This window comes from Vigna umbellata, chromosome 9 (assembly GCF_029865625.1).
Source record: "Vigna umbellata cultivar VRB3 chromosome 9, Vumbellata_1.0, whole genome shotgun sequence".
NCBI classification, from domain to species: Eukaryota; Viridiplantae; Streptophyta; class Magnoliopsida; order Fabales; family Fabaceae; genus Vigna; species Vigna umbellata.
The window spans coordinates 50,394,287-50,417,831 of record NC_142173.1 but is presented as its reverse complement, the minus strand read 5'-3'; the positions used below and the strand labels follow the sequence as shown (position 1 = coordinate 50,417,831).

Below are 23,545 nucleotides of genomic sequence, written 5' to 3'. Positions count from 1 at the left end.
TATCATCATACAAGTAATCACAAATCATTTGTATTTTTTATCTAGCTTTCATTTTATTTTTGTTAGTAATAACTTATAACCATAATTGATTCATGCGTAATTATATTTTTTTACCAATAAAATTAATTTTCTACTTCATAGCTGTTTCTATATTAATTAGTTTAATAATAATGCTTTTATACAATTATTCCTTAATTTCCAAATTTTGTTTTGATAATTTTTTTCATCTTAATTTTGGTTTCTTAATTTTGGTTTGTAAATTTGACGGTTTAGAGATATCCACATAAAATAGGTTTAAAAGTTAAAAAATTTAATTTAATTTGTAAAATTTTGATGGACTAACGAATTTATTTATAGATGGTAATCTATTTTGTCACTGGTTTAAATCAATATCATTCGATTAAGATTTGTGATCAAAATTACATTATTTTTAATTGGTGTGAACATGTTAAAATTTTGACTTTTTAACTTTTTTAATTTTCCAAATTTAATAAAATTAATATTTATTATTTATAAAGTTATATAACTTTTAAAAAAAATTTATCAAACTTATAATTTAGTCATTTACATCAATTTATATATTTTTATGTCTTTTTCATATATTTTATATTATATTCATTTGTCTTTTTTATTAGTTTCTTATTAAGAGACATTGATGTAATTTATTTATTATTATAATTATTATAATTTTTATTTATTTTATATGATAATAATTAAATACAATAATAATTTTAATTTTAGTATTATAAATTATAACATTATATTTATTTAAAAATATTGTATCTATTATTTAATTATTTTTTATTACAATTGGCTCATGATAAATAATTCAATAAAATCGATCTTTGTTGGATAAAGATAAGTCTGATTTTAAAATATTAATTTAATTTAAAAGGTTAGAAAAAAAAATATGATTTTATAACCACTAGGACTACATCTAGATCTAACATATATGATATTTATAACAATTTTGCCTAATAAGGATTTTCACTAAAAAGTTAGTTATTTTATTACGTGAAATTAATTTTAAACTTTGTAAAGTTTGTGGTTTAATTTTTTTATGTATATATATCTATACAAAACATTCAACAAAAGAATTTTATATGACAAACTCAAACTATAAAAAATAAAAATTTTACACCGATATTAAAAATTCATCCAATCAGTAGATTTAAATTTAATATCCATAATTAATATTTCAAATATTTATATAGATATCAGAATTCGATTGAAAAATGGAATTTTCAACTGTGTTACTTTTATAATTTATTTTTTGAAATTTTTTTCATTTTCTTTTAAATAAAAATAATAATAATATTTTTCTTTTTTAACTTTCCAAAATAATAAAATTATATATTTAAAATATACTTATAATTAAAAAATTATTTTTAATAATTTTTTATAAAATCAATATTTATACATTTATATTTAATTAAAAAGATATTAAATATCATTTAAATTTTAGAAATTATTAAACTTGTAAAGTAAATAAAAGAAATAACTAAAAAAACATTAAAAATCAATTAATTTAGTTTGGGAGCTAGCCTCATCCTAACCCTACCCAACCCACTTTATGTGGGGCTTTAGGGGTTGAGACTTTTAAAAAGCCCCCTATTAAGTGGGTTAGAAAATTGCGGCTTGATTTTAGAAGGGTCAGGGTCAATCCATAGACCAGGGCTCAAATGACACCTCTAGTAAGGATGAAGAAATACAAGGTGTGTCTTCTCTTTGTAAAGTAAATGTACAAAGTATTCATTGGAATTTTTTAAAATTCGTAAATTTGTTGGTAAAATAATTAATTTTTCTACTAAATTTGACAATGATATATTATAAATTAAATGGACATATGCATGAGAAAAAAAAAATGATAACACGATAACACAATAGATCGTAATTTAGCATATGATGCATTGAAATTTCAATTTAAATTGAAGATGAGTAAGTTGAAATAATTGTATGAGATACACACAAATATTAAAAAGTAAAACAAAGGAGGTTGCTTACCGAATGAATTACTAGTGTTCTAAGGATATTAAGGAATGAATAAGAAAGTGTAATTTTTGTATGATATTATTACAGTTTAAAATAAAATAATAAAATTTATAATTTAAGAAATAGAATATAGCAAATTTATTTATTTAATAACTTTGATTCACTTCATCAGTATGTATTGTTCTCCACCTGATAGAAATTAGGTATATCTGTTCAACAAGAAAAGTCATGTTAAATGAGGATGAAGTGGGAGGTGTTACTTTACACTCCAACCCTATTTTCAACATAGATATCACCCTTACACTATACACAGTTAAGTTGGCAAGAAAATGTATGTAATTGTTAATGTCAATAAAAAAGGATCACTCGTCTAATGGTCCCCTTCAGGTGCCTGCGCGGGAGCATTGCTGGGTGAAGAAGAAGAGTGGGAATCATCAAACTCTTCATCATCATCACTGTCTGGTTCCCCGGTAGGTGCACTTGCTGGTGCCCCTTCACCTTCCTCAAAATCATCATCCGACTCTGGTGTTCTTGTTGGTGAATTTGCGGGTGCAGATTCAGGTGCTTCCACTGGCGCATTGCTTGGTGCTTCGGTAGATGTTTCGTCGTCTGAGTCTACTGGTGCCTCTGCAGGTGAGAAAGAGCCCTCTGGTGCACCTGCGGGAGAAGAATCATCGTCCTCGTCTTCATCCTCCTCCTCGTCATCATCTTCATATTCAGGTAAAGCATCTGGTGCTCCAACCGGTGAATCTGCCATTGATTCCGTGGGTGGAATTTCTGTGTCGTGGCTTGCACTACCGGTCCCCAAAACAGTAGTTAACCGCACGAAATTAGTTTCAAATTAAACCTAATTATCCACGATTTCCAAAATATATTCGCTGATTATTTTTTTTTATAATGCTAAAGAAATTAAGTAGAAATTTTGGAGAATTAAAAAAGTTGAAGTGAGAGAGAGAGGAAAAGGATTATGGTTGCTTACGCTTCAGTGTCTAAAAAGTCGGCCAAGGATGACCCTTGGCCTTCATCGGTATCTTCGTAGGAAGAAGGAGAAGAAGAGTCGTCGGAGGAGGCGCCACTTAGGGCCGAACCGAAGTAATCACTGACAGCATCTTGGGTCGCGGCCCCACCTATAGCTCTCTGGGCCTGGTCCAATGCGTCTTGGGAGAGCCCTCCCTGACCCAAGAGATCCTTCCAATCGTCCTGGCCCAAAACCGCACGGAATGGCAGAGCCAACACCACCGAAAACACCAAAAGTAATGATATCTTCGCCATTTCCCCTTATTCCTTTACCCTGGAATCAAGGATTGCAGAAACGCCTTGAAAATTAGTGAACCAAGGGTGGCAATGATATGCAACTTTGTTCATTACAATCCGTTCTTTTATATACACTGCCACAACCCATTTTAGCCACACATAACGGCTTTCTCCCGGTCTTTTTCTTATGCCCGATTCTCCCGTTCTCATTTCTTATCTTTAGAAAATTTTCTTTTCCGTTTTCTTTTTAGCTTCTCTACGCTGCTGTTGCCACAACCCTTGCTGCTGCTTTTTCCTCGTACTCCATTTTTTTTTTTTAAGAATAGCCACATCCTTAATAGTAATTTTGAATTCATAATTTGTCAAATATGTTTTACCTATCATTCTGAGTTACAAGTCTTTTCTTAGAAGCTGTTCTATTATGGAAAGACAGATTTATTTCTAGCCAAAACTATTCTCCCAATTCACTTGTGACTGCTTCAATTTGACCACATTGTTATGAATAAACTAAATTAATATTTAATTATATTGTTGCTAGCTCTTATGTACGTGGATTCTATTTAGAAAAAGAAAGTTACATTATACGTATGGCTCTCTAATCATATTTAAACATTTGTTTAATAAGATATATATTACCTATATAAATTTTAAATGTGTTGCTATGCAATGCATAATGTAAAATGGTGATATTATGACACAAATGTTTTTTTTACACTCATTTATATTATTTTTTACTTTGTTTTCTCTTACAAATACAAATTTTTTTTTGTGTGATTATTTTATTTTATTCAAATAAATAAAATATGTTTCAAAGTGTCATTGTTCATAAATTTTTTCTCACTTAAAATCATTGGAAGAGTTTATATATATATATATAAATGTATTGTTTTGTTCTATTGATCCATTATCGCCGTTTTTTTATACGTTATTATTGCTTTTGCTATCTACGGTAACCTTATTGTTGTGGAAAAACTATGCACATTGAGTGTTTGTGTATATGATTTACTTTTCCACCTTAATTCTCAAATATTAAATTTTATTTGGGCTCTCCAAGAGGTTGAAGCTCCACCACTGTTTTCATTATTCTCGAAATTAAATATATTTGGGGTTTTCTTTAGCATTTATGAAAATTTTATTCTATCAAGGAATATTGTACTGAATAGTCGTGCATAGGTTGAATGAAATATACAGGTTGGGGTTGAGAGTGGGAAATTCTTGTGAATATGTCCTTAAAAGAATAATATATAGTTAATATAAGCCTGACTGGTATAGTTAATTTCGAACACGAAATATGCTTCACGGAAGATCCGAAGGATATAACTCTTTCTGAAAATCATTTTATTGCGCATTTGACAGTATTTTTCTTATTTTTTAAATTAATATAAAAATGCATTTTTTATAATTATTTTATTTTTGTAATATATATCAAATAAATATAAATATAAGTCACCTTATTATTATTTTGTGTTCTCATTCACCTTGATATATGACGTCTCTGCTCAACTCCCTTCTATTCAAGGTATAAAATGTTTCTTTTTACCATTAGTGTTGATGTTAAATCAAGATACATGTATGGGCAAAAGTGAAAATTAAGGCAGAAGCTAGACAGCATGTTATGCATTTCTATCAAAATCATTAAAATTTTAATGTCCCTAATCTATCTTTCTATACAATTATCATTCATCTTACCTGAAAACAATCCAACAAAATGGGGGTATATAACACCAAAATATTCTCAATATTACAGTGTCTCTGGTTTTAAATAAGATGTTCCTGTGCAATTTTGCTGTTTCTAAAACTATCTGTCTAATCAGTCTTCTTACCTTCCACCATATTAAATTCCAACCTAGATAGAAAATTAGTCATCTAGACGTATCCAGTTAGTTTTGTGTTTATGTTTGAGTTTTTGACTTGTAGCTAAAAGAATAAAATTAAATGATTAACAGGTGTTTAACCATTAAAACTTGTCACTACATACAATTTGTTAATATCCGGCAAAGTTACATATCACATGATATTTCTTACAAATTACAATTGGGTGAATATGACAGGAAAAGAAACACAAAGCAAGTGAGCACACCAACATAAATTGCACATGCCTTCGTGGAAACTTACAACTCCACAGTGCTAAAGTGGTTGCTTCATCGGAGAGTCAGATTCCTCATTCGCCTGGTGAAGAAAACAATCAGCTTATATTCAGAGTAAGAACAAATTCAGCCTTTTAAGATGTGCATAAATAAGTAGACAACTGCATGTGCCAAAAAAACTACACCCAATGATTACAGGTGGTTTAAGCAGGGGACTAATATTCCCGAGAATGAAGATAAACGTCGACGCATGAATCAATGATTATTACCCAATACCTTATCGACATGTTGATAATTATTAATATTACTAGCATCACCTAGGACATTATCCAAACCAATAGATCTCAGGTGCATGTGACATGAAACTTGATGGATCAAATTTCACGTGCTCTCTGCTTACAATAATAATATAAAAAATCACCGTTTATTGGGTTGCTGTTGCAATTTCTCAAGACATTCTGATCATTGTAATCAAAAGCTCCAAAACATGAGATGTGAGAACTATTTTGAAACAGAAAGACTAACGAAATTGGCAATGCAGATGCAAAGGGTTATCCCTGATCCAATGAAACTTCCACAAAACTCTTCACGAGTTTTGGTGTTTGCAACAATAGTGATTTCCTCCTCTAATACAAGTGGGGGAATAACAGAGAATACCACACAAAATGAAAAAGAAATAACATAACGCACATTCTAATAAGTTGATTGTTATTACCTTTGTTCATTGTCAATTTGTCTTCCATTGATGCCGGCACCTCTGTACCTGGGTAGTGGAATTTGGTCATGCTCAATTCGAATGACATCTTCCTGGAGAATCTCATAGTGCATTTTCACCTCTTCTACAGATTTTCCCCCCACGGCGTTGGCCACATGTTGCCACCGATTTGGGTCGTCAGGGCCATGAACCGCAAGAGCATCCTCAAAACGTCTATTCTCTTCTCGTGTCCACCCCATCAATGGAGTACTGTGTATGTGAATGTGTTAGGAAGAGTGAAGTAAGAAGAGAACAGGAAAAGAGTGTGTGTAGGTGAGTGTCTGGGTGGGTGGTTAAATAAGGGAGAGTGAAGTGATGTGCAAGTTGGCGAATACCTTTTAGGGATTCAACAAGATATGATTCCCTTGAGGCTGGTATGTGTAGCGGGGTCATTTGGATTTGATCCCTTGAGGGTTATAAACCTATGATAGGAGTCTATGTATGCATCTGACCTTTTCATTTGATGTTGGACTCAGTATTGTAATATCATTTGTTCAGATTTTTACAGGCTGGTGGTGGTGGCGGTGGGGATTAGATACCAATTCCCACTGCAATACAGATATATATTCGCTTACAATATGTAAGGCTAAGATATTCTGCTCCTTTCTAAGATGGTTACAGAATAATAATCCTGTCACTTATTTTGCAACTTGTGACGGGTAATATACTTTCTCCATCACCCCATTAATATATTTTCCATTTGCATTGCTTCAAACCCTCATCAACTACTTCACATAACTTGCGTTAAATAAAAGAATCGGAGTGGAAACTTACTTGTTGGTTCTGTGGGTTCAACTAGGGTTACTTTTTCTGCAATCGGTGATAACTTGTTCGATGAACTTTGCGTGCCTGAGAGGTGAAAGACTGCTCTGTTTTGGACAGTGCTTTGCATTTGGCTCTGTCAATGCCATAACTCGGATTTATTTATATTGCTCTGTTTTCAGGTTCCAGAACACGTGCTCCTTTCTGTTCTCACCCTTACTTGTTACTTGTGTTGTATGGAGTCATTCGTTCCAGAATTTCACGATGCAAATTCTAACAATGACTACAAAACAAAAAGATTCAATATAGTTTGATTATTAATGTTTTTATCTTTTACTTTTTATTTTTTATCAAATAAATAATTAGTTCAATATAAAGTATATTAATACATTTTACTTTTAAATATTAAGTATATATTCATTTATTTTAACTATTAGCTGAGTTTGACTAAATTTAATTATGAGAGTTTAAGTAAAATTAACAAAATTTAACTTTTTACTAAAATTGTATTTTTTTTATCGTACAAAGTCCATATTTATTATTAGTCTAAATTACTAATTGTACAATCTAATAAATATACTAAAGAGTAGAGAGATTTATTAAACGTTTTTCATCTTAAAATAAAGAATTGATTTATTGAAAAAATATTCAAATATTAACTGCAATCATAATTAATCTCTCAAATTTAATGTTATACTTGTTATTTATGATATGATTTTGTTATTATTATCTACTTAAGATAAAGATATTATTTGATACCATAATATAATTTTAGTGTCTATGTTAATTTTATAAATACCATTAATATTTCCTAGAGAATACTCCATCATTCTAATATCATATTTTGTACTCATTATTCTATTATCATAAATTCGAAAAGTCTCTTATCCACTTAAGTTACACATATATCACACTACCTGAGCATAGTTGAAAACCTTTTTATTTCTTCTATATTGTTATTTTAATTATTTATTAATATAATAAAAGAGATTGAATATTTTAAGAGACTATAATGCTAAATTTAAGATATTTATTTATTTAATAATATAATTGATTATATCACATTTTCCTTTGTAATTATGCAAATAGTATTTTTACGTAAATATGTAAGTGATGTGGGTTTTCTTTGCAAAGCGAACGAAGAAGTATACGCACAAAATATTAAGAAAATCAATCTAAAAATTAGTATTTTTTTCAACATATACTAATCATAATCTTAACACTGTATTTGTGCAATTTAAGAGTGTTTGGGTTCGTAAACACATCATTTGGCAATTAACACTACTGACTGTAGTTTATACAAATTCTTGTAATATGCTTAAGGTTTGAACATTAGTTTTTCCCCCATCAAATTCAGTTTTTATGTGATTTTCGTTGACTTTTTTTTTCATTTGAACTGGGTTTCACGTGTTTGTATATATGTGTATTTATGGAAAAAATATAGATCTTGAATCAATAAAAAAAATAAAAATAGTATTCTAAAATAAAATAATTAGTATTTTAAAAGTTAAATACGTTTTTAATTTATATATTTTAATATAAAACTAAAATTTATTTATATTTTAGATTATCATATAACTTAATTTTCAAATTTTTAAAATAAATACATATAATTTTTTTAATCTAATGTTAAATTGTTTTGATGTGTAAATAAACGATTTGAATTAATATTGGAATTATTTATACTCTTTAACATATTATAATTCAAATATTAATTTAAAATTTCGTTTAACACGCATAAAAAATAACACATTGTTAGATTAAAATTCATATTAAATTATTTTAAAATTGTAAACTAAAATATATTAAAATTTTAAATATAAATAAATTTGAATTTATATTATTGTTTATAAATAAAAAACATATTTAATTTTTTTATTTTAACATGGATTTTTTGTTACAGTCAATATCACGTGGCTCAACCTATGTTGTTATATTATTTGTCATATATAGATGAAAAATAATTAAGAGTTTGATGAAAAAAGATGATAGATCAATTAATCGAATTAAATTTAGAATAAAACTTTAGAATGATTTTTGAGAAAAATATTTAAAACCTGATGAAATTCTTCTCTTACAATTTGTTGTTTTTAATAAACTATTTAAAGTTTTATTTAAAAAAAAACTACTGCTGTTGGAAAATGAGTGTTCGGCTGCATGTTTGTCAGATGCTGGAGCCATGAGTAATGGAAGGCCCATAAACGTCAAGTCAATGAGGCTAGTTGTAAGAAGATATTCGAATTTTAAATTTTTTAAATAACATTTTTAGTAAAATGAGTTATTTACAATTTCACATTACTAAAATAAAAAAATATTTATTCAAACAAACATGTCCTCGCTTTAATTGAATTCAAATACAACATATTTTATTCCTCGAATAAAATTATTCTTACTACTCTATCTATTGCTAGTGAAGATACTTATTTATAAAATATTTGTGATTATTTTAAAATTTGTGGGTATCCGAAGATATTCACAAAAGATAAATAAAAAAATTTATACATTTTAAAATAAAATTATAAAATATATATATATATATAATATAAATTAAAATTTAATTTTAATTAAATTTAATATAATAAAATATGATTTTATTTTATTTTTAATTAAAAATATATATAAATTAATTTTTTTATTATTTTTTCGAGTAATGGATATTCGTGGGTCAAGTAGTATATTACTCATACTAGACCTGTTTAAAAGCGAGTATTAAAATACCCGCTACATATTATTATCCAAACTCGCGAATTTTTTTGTCATCTCAATACTAATAAACTTTACAATTTTCATATTAATTAATTAATTAATTGATCAGATAATAATTTAAACTGTTGTCTCCCATTTAACATTGTAAAAAAAACCTAGCATGAAAATTAAGTCTTTCAAAAGTAAAAGAAATAATATTACAGTTGATTTTATTGTTTCTTTTTAACTATTTTTTTTCACTCACTTATACAAAAGGAAATAGAGATAATGAATTTGTGTGAATTGTTGAGATTTGGATTACAGTCTAGAATTTTAAAAAATAAAAATATATGGAAGCCTACATAATTTAAATTATTTGATAAATAATTTATGAAAAAAATTAAAGATGACAAAATGAGTTTAGTCAGACAAATTGATTCCCAATCTATCATAATTTGATGGATTGGGTTAAAAATTTCAATTAATCAACTTATTTCTATCATAACAAATTAGCATGTGGAAGATAAAATAGGATTGATTAATCAACAAATTCATTTTTTAAAATAGAAATAAAAAAATATTTTTAAAAATTGATTAATATACAATGATATTATTATTTAAATTTTTAAGACTTAGAAATTAAGTTTTAATCTTAATTATAAAACAATAATTTAATAATTTATTCATTAAAAACATTAATTAACCAATTAAAATTAAAAAAATATTTATAATGCAATTTTAATATATATTTATATATAATTAAAAAAAATTAGCAACCAATCCGTCATCCTATCAATTTACAACGGGTAAGAAATTTTAAGTCTGTTTTCTTATAACGGCACACATTTATTTAATAGTTTATTTAACAGACGAAAATGTACAAATTTATTATTCATGTAGAAAGTAATCCATGGAAGACTAAAGCTCACGAAATCAAAACTTTCTTTTTGTTTTAATTTTCTCTTCAACACAGAATATAGTTGTGACGAAAGTTAAATAATTTTATTTTTAAACAAAGTCAATTTTTATTTAAATAATTATTACAATAATAAATATAAATAATAAGAATTTTCTATTTTTTAATTAAAATAATTTTTTAATCTAACAATTTTGTCATATTATTTACTAATTTTTATAAAAAAATTTCAAATCTTCTCATTTTCATCTTTTCTTCTTAATTTAAACAGTTTCATATTTATTTATTTTCATAAATTCTTCTTCAAATCCAAACACGATCTTAGCAAATTATATTGAAAAAATATGACATTTTATTTTATTACAAAATATCTTTTTATTTTTATAATTTAACCTACATTTTTTATTTTATCAAATAAATGAAATTACTGACAACATTTTTTTAATGTCTTTATCTCTCACTTTCTTTTTCTTGATGATTCGATTTTCCATTAAGTTATTCTAATCACATTTCATACCCTCGTTATCATTCTGAAATTAAATCAAGGCATTGCTGATTTGAAAATAGTAATAATTATTTAAAAAAAAAGTATATAAAAGAAGGTTAATTGGGTCGTAAACATGAATAGTGGGTGAGAGAATCTGTAGGATGCCAAGTGATTCCTTTTGGGAATGTGCCCTTCAGTTTGGGGTTACTGCCCCATGCCCAAAGGGAGGGATGCCATCTTTTAGACTCTTCTAGTTTTAGAATCTTTATCTATCTTTCTATTCTTTCTTCAGACCACTGTAAAATATGCTTTTTTTTAGGAGATTTTATTTCTTTCGCCTCCTGTTATTATAATTTAATTCTGAACTGTTTTGTGGTAGAACCCGGAAAGAGAAATGAAAGAACAAAGAGATAAAAAAACTGTGAAATTCATTGTTAATTTCTATTCTTCTTTTTTTTCATTCATTTTCTATAATTTTCTTAAATCTAATATCTTTATTTTAAGATCATTTACGTGTCATTCTGGGTCCAAAATTATTTTACAATCAATAATAATAGGTTTAATGTTTTTGTAAGTTTCTATTTTCGTCCAGAATCATTCTTTTCTTTTTCGACGTCTCAATTAAGTATTTATTTCGTGAAAAAGTGGATTTTTGTGTTTTTAAAATTAAAGAAAAGGGAAAAAGATAGTTAAACAAATTTGTATATAAGAATTAGGAATTTAGTTCCTATTAAGGGTTCATCCAAAAAAAAATTAGGAATCAATCAAAAAATTGGAGATTTAATGACTATCATATCTTTGGCCATAATGTTTCTCCATTATTCTTTTCACTAGTTCAATGGCTATCAAATTTTTCACGAACATTCTGCTTTTCCAGGATAATATTCTCCAGCACCAACATTCGCTCTGCCCTTCAATCATACTGTTCTCCAATTTTGTGGCAATATTATGCAGTTTCATGCTAACAAAATGTTCTTGGGCATACAACACTTCTATGAGCATATTATGCACTTCCATCATAACAAAATCTTCTTGTATATTCTCCTCTTGCATGATATCATTGTGCAGCCATGGTTTTCAAATGTTCCTCAACATTCTTATGCTCCCTGGTTTCAAAATGTTTTTCAACATTCTGCAGCTGCATTCTTTCTGAATCTTCTTCAGTGTTCTACTGCTCCATGATGTTTTAATAGTCATGGTTTTCACTTGCAGAACGACATCACGATTCAAATGCGATTTGTGGCCATGGAGAGCTCGAACACGATTTAGGGTTTTTCGAATTGCGAATTTTTCTGGATTAGAGCTCCTCTGCATTTGATTTGCAGGTGATGAAATTGATTTGAGTTTTCTATAATTAGGTCGGGTAATGTTTCATGGAGGTTGACGCGTCGTGATGGTGCTCATGATTTAGGTTGCGCTAATGGAGGCTTGTGTGGTGGTTATATGTGCGAAGAAGATGCGACCTGAGGGTTTGGAAAAACGAGAAAGATGATGGGCGAAGACGGTGACGACGCGAGAACAATTTATGAAATTAATTTCTAATTTGGATGAATCCTAAAATCAAACTTCCTTTTTCCCAATCCATAATCCCTAATTGGAACAAATTATGTAGTTTAATGTTTAATTTATTTTTACAATTTTTTTTATTTAAAAAAAAAAATCAAAAGACACATCAGAATTTCATACATCAAATAAGCTACTCCACGTCATTTAAAATGAAGATTAGCATGCAACGTCAACCATACACTAACACCATTGGGCCTAATTCAACTATGGGAGTCTAATCGTTGCAATTTTCACAAAATAAAAACTCAATTCAGACGTAAAAAAAAAAAGATGACCTATTTGATATTCTGGACAAAAATAGAGACCTACCAAGACATAAACACCAACATGGACTAATCACAGAATGACACAAAGATGGTGTTAAAATGTTGTCCAAAAATGTTGTCAAAGTATCATTATCTATATATATTTCCTCGCTAAAACATATTGTCAGCGATTTCTTTTCTTTTTCTTGCTTGAAACTACTTTTTCCTTCTTTATTAGAAAAAAACAACTATTTTGTACAAACAGGCGTTAATCTGGATTTGGTACAGCGATGTTCTACAAAGTGGTAAAAAAAATGAAATCCCATTTATTATGAAATATAAAGGTGTATTATAATTTGATGCATGAATTCGCTAGCACCAAATCGGTATACATGGTTGAATTCTTCTGCTAATAGTATTCTCCTCTGATGTAGTCATTGAGTCGCTTCAATTCTCCACTTTGCTGCTCCATCACTGCTCGCACCACATCTACAATGGAAATCATACCAACTATTTTCCCATCTATAACTGGAACATGCCGAATGCGATTCTCTGCAAGAAACAGTTACCTTTGAGCCTTAATCTCTGTGGCAAAATATCAGAAGAAGGAGAATTACCCTTACCTGTCATAATTTTCATTGCTTGAAGAATGTTGGTGTCAGAGGTCACCGTTATCAGGTTGTTCTGTTCACGAGTACCCTCATCATCATTCACAAGAAATATGCAAGAATAGGATATCAAATATATAGGAAATGAAAGAGCATAAAATAACCTCGTCAGTCATTATTTGACCAACTTGTGTGTATAAGGGAGATCTTCCTTGTGCAACTATTTTTTTTAAGCAGTCTTGTAGTTCATGCATGCATTCAACAAAGGGGTTCAGTTTAGCTCGTAGTTATTAGAAAGATGGTAATGAATTTTCTATCCGAACAAAAGGGTGTTATTAGAAAGAACCGCATGTACCTCTTTCTGTGACAATCCCTGCTATGTGCTGCCCTTCTGGCTTTAGTACCACCAATGATCCAATGTTATTATCAGCCATCTGAAACCTTATACAATGTTAGTTAAGAAGCATTCTTAATGATTGTTTTTTTGAGCAAATTGAACCGTCTTACGTTTTTCATTGCATTAATGACAGCATCATCAGTTCGACACCAAAGCCAGGAGCCGATGTTTTCTTCACCTTTTGTCATTAGTACCTCTGACACTGTTACATTCTCCAATCCTTTCTGCTCTTTGCGTGGAGAGGACGTGACACATCCAAAATTTGAACTTATTTTGTTGAGGTTAGATATCGCATTTCCTTGGAATTGTTGAAATATTGCGCCCCTCAGAGGGTTTTGGCGAAGTCGTAGTATCCCGCACAATCCTAGCATTTGTTGTTCTGCTTCTGTTCAATCAAAATAAAACATAAATTTTTTTCATATAACCACAACAGTAGCTTGTATCTTGCATTTTGCATTCTTTTCTTAAAGGAGAATATGAAGAAAGGAACTTTGTAGTTGCTTAAACATGGAATTGCCAACCCCATTGGATCACGTTTTTCTCATTCTTTTGTCCAACTTTACTGACTCACGGATGATTATTTTAAGCTTAGTTCTATATATTCCAGAGCAAACTCAATGAAATCAATTTATTAACACGGTGATGAATGACTAAAACCATTATTTCAGGAAGCTTGAGAGGCCAAGAATATGCTTGGGATTTCTTTCGTGAGAGGCATACGTAAAGCACAGATCAAGATAAGAATGGTTTGCATACGTTTGATTAAAACGTAAATCTCTAAGTATAAGCAAAGCACAAACCAAGAAGTTTCCAAGGAAATCAGTATGAAAAAGTTTGGGAATGAAAAGTGGTTAGTCAAACCAAAATTCTAACAAAAGTCCTCCAATACATCCAAGGTATAAATTCTTTGTTCTTTGTTCAGTATATATACACAGCTAGCGCAATCTTGGGATTTTAAGATCAGCCAAAATAGAACAAGTTGTGTGTATTTCCGGTGAAAAGAAACGAAAAAACTCATTCTGTTATTCCTTCAGATACTAACCATACCAACATCCATGCCACGCAAAAACCAGCAGTGTGGTTTTAGGATCCCTTGGATCACAGGTCCTTCCACCGAATCTCATTCTCCTCCAAAACAAAAATCAAAATCTCTTTCCACTCGTCGACCACCGTTTCGTCCTCCTGGAATAGCCTCTACCCAATCACAGCCTCCCCCTCCTCAGGTAACCCCAAAAACTAAACCTCAACAAGTCTCAGATTCTCTTCCATCATCACACTCACCAGCTCCTTCGGTCACCATTGATTCGCCAGTGTCTTCTATCTCAGAATCCTCTTCAACACCATCAACTCCAACACCTTCGAAGCCAAATGCGAAGGAATTGGAGTTGGATACTACTCCTACTCAGAATTTCCACGCCCCTTTGGAAATACCAATCCAACCCCACCAGCCTAAATCCAACGCCAACCCCATAGAGAGAAAGATGATGTTTTCCACATCGACTCCTAGCGCGAAAGACACAAAGGTCATGCCATCAGCTTCAACATCAGCACATCCAACGAACAGGAACGTTTCAACCATATCATTATCCGACGAGCAAAATCCCACTAAGGGTGACGACGATGACATTTCAGCTCTCAACCCAACACTGAACGTGGACGACAAAACAGTGAGTGTGGTAACTCTGGCCGGCGATAACAGAGGAGTGACAATGCACGTGGCGGGTTCTCATTCAACTAGGCCGAATTCCGAAGGGAAGAAGAGCACATCCACGGAGAAAGACGAAGCGGGTAAGACATACGTCAACAGTAACATTCAGAGCATCAACAATTCGATCATGTCCCATGGCACCATCAATGGAAGAGATCCTGGTGTTCGTGTTATTCTCCCTGATGTGAAAGAACCGTGCTTGGAGAAACCAAAGGCTGAAGTCAGCATAAACCGGGTAGAGAGGGTCCCTTACAGGCCCGTGGTTCGAAGAAGATGTCTGAGGGGACTTTTTCTTGAACCGAGTGACTCTGAACCTGATAACCCTGACAAACCTCGTCGTCATGGTTGTAAGTTTAGATGTGGGGACAATTCAAATGATAAGGACACTGCAATGGGATAAGCAAAAACAGAGTCTTGTTTACATGAGACGTGGTACCATTCCAGGATTTTTGTGTCGGAATTTCGTGCTATATATAGCATGCATTATCTGTGTTGTGATTTTTAATTGTATATTCCTTTATTGGGGTAACTCGCAATGACCATTTATAGAGCCGTTAACAAGCTGTTTTTGTGTTAATTGTCAAAGCAGTGTTTTAGCGAAGGAATAAAAAATATTCAGTGGGTTGATGTGAAATGCTTTCCAATAAGAAAACACAAGGAATATGACTATTTTGACTATCTTTGACTGAAAAATCTTTCAAATTGGCAATAGATTATCCTCCCAAATGCAGAAAGTGTACTTTTAATCACTGGAAATTAAAAAGAGTAAAAATGTCCAAAGAAATTGATGATGAATCTAGGAGTGAAAAAAACACTCGCCGCCTTTCAAAAGTCTATGTGCTGCACGAAACTAAGAGCTAGTATATTCATTTTTTATTTTTTATGTCCAAACTACAAGCGGTAATGTTTGTTCTTAGTTAGTAAGATCATTCTCATCATTATTACTCACGCGGTCTCATTTGTAACCATTATCACTAATGAAAAACTTGACAAGAGATAACTACAAAACAGAGAAACAAGCTGGAGCTTCCTCATTATCGCACCTATATATATATATATATATATATATATATATATATATATATATATAGCTTCGTGTTTATTACAATAAAGAAAGAAATTGACCAACAATGGGTTCTCTTATGCCAGGATGGGACTCTCCAACCTTGGATCCTGAATCAGGTACCAATAATCAGTACTATACGAATACCAAGTTATGCACTTACGTTAGCTTTACCTTTACCTTTTTGTGTCGAAATAATAAAACCCTTGTGATTTTTAAAGAGGCTTGTATTTTGTACCATTGCAGCTTCAATTAAGAGGAATCGATCACTCACAAAACAACAAATTGATGCTTACTGGAGAACAAAAGAGAAGACTGATTGTAAATTATCTGAAACTATTCAGGTTTGACTTTAAATTAACATCTCTACAAGTCTCACTAGTACAAATTATGTGTCAGACAGAAATTTGAATATAAAAAAGCCTACCATACCAATATATTTCTTTGTCTACTAATGGATCCTGAACAGACCCGAAAATTTGAGGATTCAGAGAATTCTGGTATGTCCTGTACAGTGGTCAAGAACCGCATAGAGAAGCCCTTGGAAAGGGATGTTGATGAGAAAAGTTTGAAGAAGTTTGTGAAGAAAAGTTACTGGTACATTATGTTACATGTGGTAATTTTGCCCAATTGGTGAATTATAAGTTAGATTAATTGTGTGGAAAGTAATATATTTTGCAAATGGCTGGTGTGCATGCAGGTGGACCATGAGCAGCTCGGCATTTCTGAATGAAAGACCACTGATTGAAGCTTCTTCCAACAACTATGCTTCACAGTTTCACGTAGCCAACATGAGATAAACAAAATTTAAAACCGGAAATGAAATTAGTGCTTGATGATCTTGCTTAAAAGGGATGTTTTTATTAAAATAACACTTATAGTTATTGTTTTATTTAAATTTACATTTATATTAAAATGTATAAATATAACCATATCGATAAATGTATGAATATATTTCATATTTTTTATTAAATAATATTCACACAAAACATAAATTATTTATATTTTTATATGATAACTTATAAAAGTATACTCTTTTATATTTGTTAAAATATAACAATTAATTCTTTAATGTTATTGCTTATAAAATGTGCTCAATTTTTTTTATCAAACTTTAGTTTTAATCCTTGCAGATTTATTTTTATTTTGTTTGAATTTTAGTTAGCATGTCAAACAAAGTAAGGGATTGAATGCCACTTTATTTAAAATATAAAGAAAATTACATTTTAGCAATGTGTACCGGGTTTTAGTAGAAAAAATACCCTAATATATCATCGATTTTAAGTTATAAGGTTAAGGGTATTTTAATAATTTTCATTTCTAAAACTAAAAAAAAAGAGAAGAAATCTCCCAAACTCTTGCTCACCTCTCTTGTTCCTCTCAACCATTTCTCTTTCATCTCTCCCACTCCAACATTTTCTCTGTCATCTCTACACTAGTCCCAATTGATTTCGTTCATTTGTTTTCCAATTTAATAACAAAATAATTGATGATATTGATGTTGATTTTTGATTGGAGAGTTGTGTTATATATTTCCCCATCTGATTATTATTAAATTTCGTTTTTTAAATTTTAGAATTTTGTTGTGTTACAACCATTATCAATAAACCAAGATCAAAATCAAACCAAGTTTAGCCAATTAAAAATTAAGTCAGAAGAATGTAATGGTAAATAAAACATTTAACTTCACAAATCACATAAACAAATTGGATAAGTAAGGAAGTTAGATTAGGGTTAGACGAATGTTTCTGATTTTTTTTCAATAGAGACTAGCACAGGGATGACATAGAAATGTTGGAGTGAGAGATGAAAGAGAAAGGGTTGAGAGGAATGAGGAAGGTGAGCAAGGCTTTGAAAGTTTCTTTTCTTTTTTTAGTTTTAAAAATGAAAATTATTAAAATACCCTTAACCTTATAACTTATAATCCATGATATATTTTGGTATTTTTGTCTACTAAACCCTGATACACATCCTAAAATGTAACAATTGAAAAACCAAGTTACTTAGCAAACCCCTGTTTTAAAATATTGTTATTTAAAACGTTTTAGTTAAAATTATTCTGAATAATATTAACTATTTTCAGTAACATAACATTCTTTCACCACATATTTAACAATATTGTTACAGTTTTTTTTTTAACATAGGAGAAGTGAAATATGCACCTATCTCAGAGCAAGAAAAATGTTATAAATTATTTAACATTTGTTATTAGTTATGGCAAAAAAAAGTAATAATAATTTAGAATAACAAAAGTTCATTAAATAAAATTAATATAATAATATGTGTATTTTTTTTCAGTTTTAAGTTTAATTGGTAGCTTCAACTGAATAATCCTCGTATTCATACCTATTATAAATTATATATAAAGAGGATATTCTTTACATTTTTTATATCAATTTTATCCTTTAAGTAACTATTGATTTAAATTTAATAATTTTTTTAATTAAAAAATATTTTATTATTTTATTTTTTAGAGGATTTTTTTTTACTTTTTTTCAAATTTATCTTCTAAGTAACAATTAGTTTAAATTTAACTATTTTATAAATTAAAAAAAATGTATCATTTTATTTTTGAGAGGTTATTATTCACTTAAATTCAGTTTTTTAATTAAATCAATTATTTATAATAAAAAAAAGATACACTTGCACTTAATATATATGATTAACACATAATAAAGTTAAATGTAAATACATTTTATGAAAAACATTATATAATTGTTATATAACTTATTAAATGTTTTTGTATTATTTGAATTAAAAAAAATTATTGTTAAATATATTATTTATGTTTATGTTTAGACATTTTGTATATGTTATAATACTAACTACAGTTATATCTTATTTTGATCACTGAGACTCAAATCTATCATTACTGTCATATTTTTCGGGTTCTCTATCTTTTTTAAGATAATTGATGTTTTTTCTTTTTTACAAAGATTATGTTGTGATAAACACTTTTGTTTTTCATTGTATATATATGTATGAGAATATATTTGTTGGGTTACAAAAGATAGAGTACTCCATATTCTATTGTTTCTAGAAATACTATTTTTTTTTGTTCTGTATGATAAAGGTGGTATATTAAGAGAAGTTTATCTACACTATATCAATAAAAATAGACTTTAATAATTTTATATAAAGATTAGATATCAATATATATATATATATATATATATATATATATATATATATATATATATATATATATATATATGGGGTTTGCTAACGCGCCTACGCCTATTTTTCAATTGGTACATTTTAGCAATGTGTACCGGATTTTAGTAGACAAAAATACTCTTATATATTATGGATTCCAAGTTTTAAGGTTAAGGGTATTTTAATAATTTTCATTCTCAAAATTTCAAAAAAAAAAAAAGAAACCCCCAAACTCTTACTCACCTCTCTCATTCTTCTCAATCCTTTCTCTTTCATCTCTCTCACTCCAACCATCTCTCTCACTTCAACCTTTTCTTTGTCATTCATACTGTAGCCCCAATTGAAAAAAATCAGAAACACATAAAAAATTTTCCTTAGAGTTGAGTCATTGACATATTCACCTTTAAGGCAAAGGTTCATTCAAGATCTCTTCAATTTCACCATCTTCACTAACCTCTCTAATTTCATCATCTGTATTTGTTGAATCATCATCTCTAAAAAACCCTCCAAGCCAATTACCAATTCTTTCGGATGTCATTATGCTTGTGAAAATTAGATAAAATTATATACGACAAAAATTATAAAATGAAAACTCATTATAAAGTCATTTTTTGTAAGAAATTGTTTAACAACTGAGTGTTTCTGATTTTTTTCCAGGCCAATTACCAATTCCTTTGATGTCATTATGCTTGTAAAAATTAGATAAAATTAGATAAGACAAAAAATTATAAAATAAAAACTCATTATAAAATCATTTTTGGTAAGAAATTGTTTAACAGCGAGTATTTTTTATTTTTTCCAGGTCAATTACCAATTCCTTTATGGTTGTGAAAATTGGATAAAATTATATAAGACAAAAATTATAAGATGAAAACTCAATATAAAATCATTTTTTTGTAAGATTGTTTAACAGCAAGTGTTTCTGATTTTTTCAATTGGGGCTATAGGGATGACAGAGAAAAGATTGGGGTGAGAAAGAGAAAAGAGAAAGGGTTGAGAGGAATGACAGAGGTGAGTAAGGGTTTGGAGGTTTCTTTTTTTCTTTTTTAGTTTTGAGAATAAAAATTATTAAAATACCCTTAACCTTAAAACTTAGAATTCATAATATATAAGGATATTTTTGTCTACTAAAACCCGGTACACATTGCTAAAATGTACCAACTGAAAAACAGGCATACGCGCGTTAGCAAACCCCTATATATATATATATATATATATATATATATATATAAACTTACGGATTTTATGAGAAGTGGGAATTTCATTTTTTCAATTTCTTTTCGTACCCTTCCATGCTAAAAATAGAAATCATTCCAATGTCTTCTATATGAATTGCTAGAATTAAATAATATGTTTTTATTTTCAGATAAAAAAGAAGTTTTTTTTATAAATATTTTTTTGTTTTTTTATTTTCTTAATATTCTTTTAAGCAAGATTTCACGTGTTCGGGTAGAGAAAAAAAGGTAAACATTTTTTTAATAATTTCTTTTTACAACTTTTTTATAACGTGATAGATGGATAGTGTTCTGTTTGAGATAAATTGACCTTGACACATATTCTATTATCAAAAACTTATTTAAAAAAAATTATTAACACTAGAAAAAAAATATGAGTAGAACTAAAACTAAAGAAATAGAAGCAACTAATATTTAAAAACAAAAAACAAAAAACTGCGGCGATGTTCATGGCCGCTGTGTTTTCTGTAGTCTGTGTGCTGTCCGAAACCACTGTCAGTTTTTTTATTTATAAGCGTGTGTGATTTTTGTAGTTTTTTCATAATCGTTATCACTTAACCAACACTTTTGGATGACATATTGGCAATAGTCATCACAAATAAAAAAGCTGCCAATAGATAAGATAAACAACTAGGAGCTTTGTCACTGCACTAAACCACCACTTATATAAATAACATACCTTATACAACTTTCTTCATATAAAAAAACTAGGTTATCCATTTGGAAATACATTGGAGTTTCAAATAAAGAAAGAAATTCAGCAACAGCAATGGGTTCTCTTATGGCAGGATGGGACTCTCCAACCTTAGATCCTGAATCAGGTACCCATAATAAAAAGTACTGTCTTATGCACGTGACGTGATTTCTAACTAGGCTTCTTATTTTTAACTGTTTCAGCTACAATAGAGAGGAATCGATCGCTCACCAAAGAAGAAATTAATGCTTTCTGGACAGCAAAGAAAGAGACAGAGTTAGAACACCTCAGAGCTATTTCCAAATTATCTCAGACTATTCAGGTTTCACTTCTACATTAACGTTCATTTTCACCTCTCAAATTTACCCCTTCTTTATAACTGTCAGAGATTTAAATATTAAAAGCCTAGTTTAATTTTAAGTTTATGATGGATAATGGACAGCCTCATTCTCACAAGTCTTTAGGCATCATCAATGTTGACGAAAACAGTTTGGAGCAGCTTATGAACAAAAATTGCTGGTAAATTAAATGCCGGTTTTTGTAGACTTTTTTTCTTCTTATAAACAGAAAATTATACATCTTACACTATGGTATCGACACTCTCAATTTGCAAACAGAATTACATTAGCAAGTTTAATAAAATTAAAAAGTATCTTGATAATATATATATATATATAATAAGAACCTAATTAATTACTATTATGGATCCCATTAATTTAGATTATGTGAGTAAATTAATGTTAGTAAGTGATTTGTGTGAGTGCAGGTGGACTAAGAGCAGGTGGGCATTTCTGAATGAACCACCATTGATGGAAGCTTCTTCCAACAAGTATGTTTCACAGTTTGACGTGGCTAAGTTGGGATCATCGAAAACTAATAGCAGAAATGGAATTAGGGCGTGACATGAATATTTGCCGATGTTACCTATGTACTGTATATGAGTAGTGCCGTCTGTTTTGTCGTAAGAACTGTATATGTACGGTTTGTTTGTATATAATATTGTTTTACTTTCTGGTTAAGGAAAAGCTGGCTTGTTTCTTTGGTGCCGGATAAGGAATAATATATACTGATTTATCGGATATAAACCTCAAGGAGCTATTATAATATCTGCTGAACTCTTTTTTTTTTTGTCATTTTATTAACTTACTTATTTTTTAGTATTTTTCTAATTTAAAATATTACTTTTTTTCAAATATATATTATTTAAAAAATCATTATAGACTCACTATAATAATTATAATAAAATAATATTAATAATGTTATTATTTGTACTATAATAAATTATTACTAATGATGATATTGATTATTTTTATAATAAATAATAATAATATATTATTATATTAGTAACAAATGTATTTTTATAATAAGATACTACCATAATAATTATAATATTGTTATATTAATTTTATTATTATTGTGACTAATATTTTATTGCATATATATATATATATATATATATATATATATATATATATATCTAAATAATAACCAAAATTAATAAACATTTAATAATATATTAATTATAGTAATTATGATACTAAAGCAAGTATTTACAGTATTATTATTCTAAAACTATTATTTTAAATGTATGTGGTTAAGTGTATACTTGAAGTAATTTTTTTTCTTATACTCCAATCCATCAGGTGTGTTGTTAAAGATATTACAATGCAAGTTACTTCATATTCAATCAATTAAACAATTAATAATGTAATAAATACGTCATAAAATTCAACAATCATATATATATATATATATATATATATATATATATATATATATATATATATATATATATATATAAGTTTTTCTTGTAGTTTTTTATCAAGGTTGTCCTAATCACAATCTAATTCTATTATTGACATGTTTAAAATAGGTAGATGATTAGTTAATTCTGATTAATACAGATCGATTTCCTTTCAGCTCAGACGATCGATTT

At 29.0% G+C, this 23,545-nt stretch overlaps 5 protein-coding genes across 6 annotated transcripts; 2 read left to right on the top strand and 3 right to left on the bottom strand.

Moving 5' to 3' along the window:
- Nucleotides 1–2,120: 2,120 nt before the first annotated feature.
- Nucleotides 2,121–3,729, bottom strand: LOC148193800 (uncharacterized). Its single transcript, XM_088099598.1, has 2 exons — nt 2,972–3,729; nt 2,121–2,786 (listed from the first exon to the last, which is right to left on the bottom strand). Exons 1-2 carry the CDS (start codon nt 3,262–3,264, stop codon nt 2,363–2,365), a joined length of 717 nt encoding a protein of 238 aa, XP_087955724.1. The 5' UTR covers nt 3,265–3,729; the 3' UTR covers nt 2,121–2,362.
- Nucleotides 3,730–5,195: 1,466 nt separating this feature from the next.
- On the bottom strand, nt 5,196–6,988 carry LOC148193799 (protein RADIALIS-like 1). Of its 2 annotated transcripts, XM_088098363.1 has the most exons (3): nt 6,862–6,988; nt 6,049–6,297; nt 5,196–5,415 (listed from the first exon to the last, which is right to left on the bottom strand). In XM_088098363.1, exons 2-3 carry the CDS (start codon nt 6,285–6,287, stop codon nt 5,388–5,390), a joined length of 267 nt encoding a protein of 88 aa, XP_087954489.1. In that variant the 5' UTR covers nt 6,288–6,297; nt 6,862–6,988; the 3' UTR covers nt 5,196–5,387. The 2 variants fall into 2 exon arrangements, with proteins under 2 accessions (XP_087954489.1, XP_087954488.1); XM_088098362.1 differs by lacking the exon at nt 6,862–6,988 and having other exon boundaries at nt 6,049–6,378.
- Nucleotides 6,989–12,963: 5,975 nt separating this feature from the next.
- Nucleotides 12,964–15,003, bottom strand: LOC148193798 (CBS domain-containing protein CBSX3, mitochondrial-like). The gene is made up of 6 exons (XM_088099031.1): nt 14,796–15,003; nt 13,864–14,138; nt 13,712–13,790; nt 13,521–13,594; nt 13,372–13,432; nt 12,964–13,300 (listed from the first exon to the last, which is right to left on the bottom strand). Exons 1-6 carry the CDS (start codon nt 14,875–14,877, stop codon nt 13,158–13,160), a joined length of 714 nt encoding a protein of 237 aa, XP_087955157.1. The 5' UTR covers nt 14,878–15,003; the 3' UTR covers nt 12,964–13,157.
- A 1,588-nt stretch (nt 15,004–16,591) lies between these two features.
- Nucleotides 16,592–17,347, top strand: LOC124840868 (uncharacterized). Its single transcript, XM_047316999.2, has 4 exons — nt 16,592–16,643; nt 16,771–16,868; nt 16,994–17,121; nt 17,225–17,347. The coding sequence occupies exons 1-4, from the start codon at nt 16,592–16,594 to the stop codon at nt 17,322–17,324; spliced, it is 378 nt and encodes a 125-aa protein (XP_047172955.1). The 3' UTR covers nt 17,325–17,347.
- Nucleotides 17,348–21,592: 4,245 nt separating this feature from the next.
- Nucleotides 21,593–22,716, top strand: LOC148193797 (uncharacterized). The gene is made up of 4 exons (XM_088099706.1): nt 21,593–21,736; nt 21,813–21,931; nt 22,052–22,128; nt 22,376–22,716. The coding sequence occupies exons 1-4, from the start codon at nt 21,685–21,687 to the stop codon at nt 22,509–22,511; spliced, it is 384 nt and encodes a 127-aa protein (XP_087955832.1). The 5' UTR covers nt 21,593–21,684; the 3' UTR covers nt 22,512–22,716.
- The last annotated feature ends 829 nt before the right edge of the window (nt 22,717–23,545 follow it).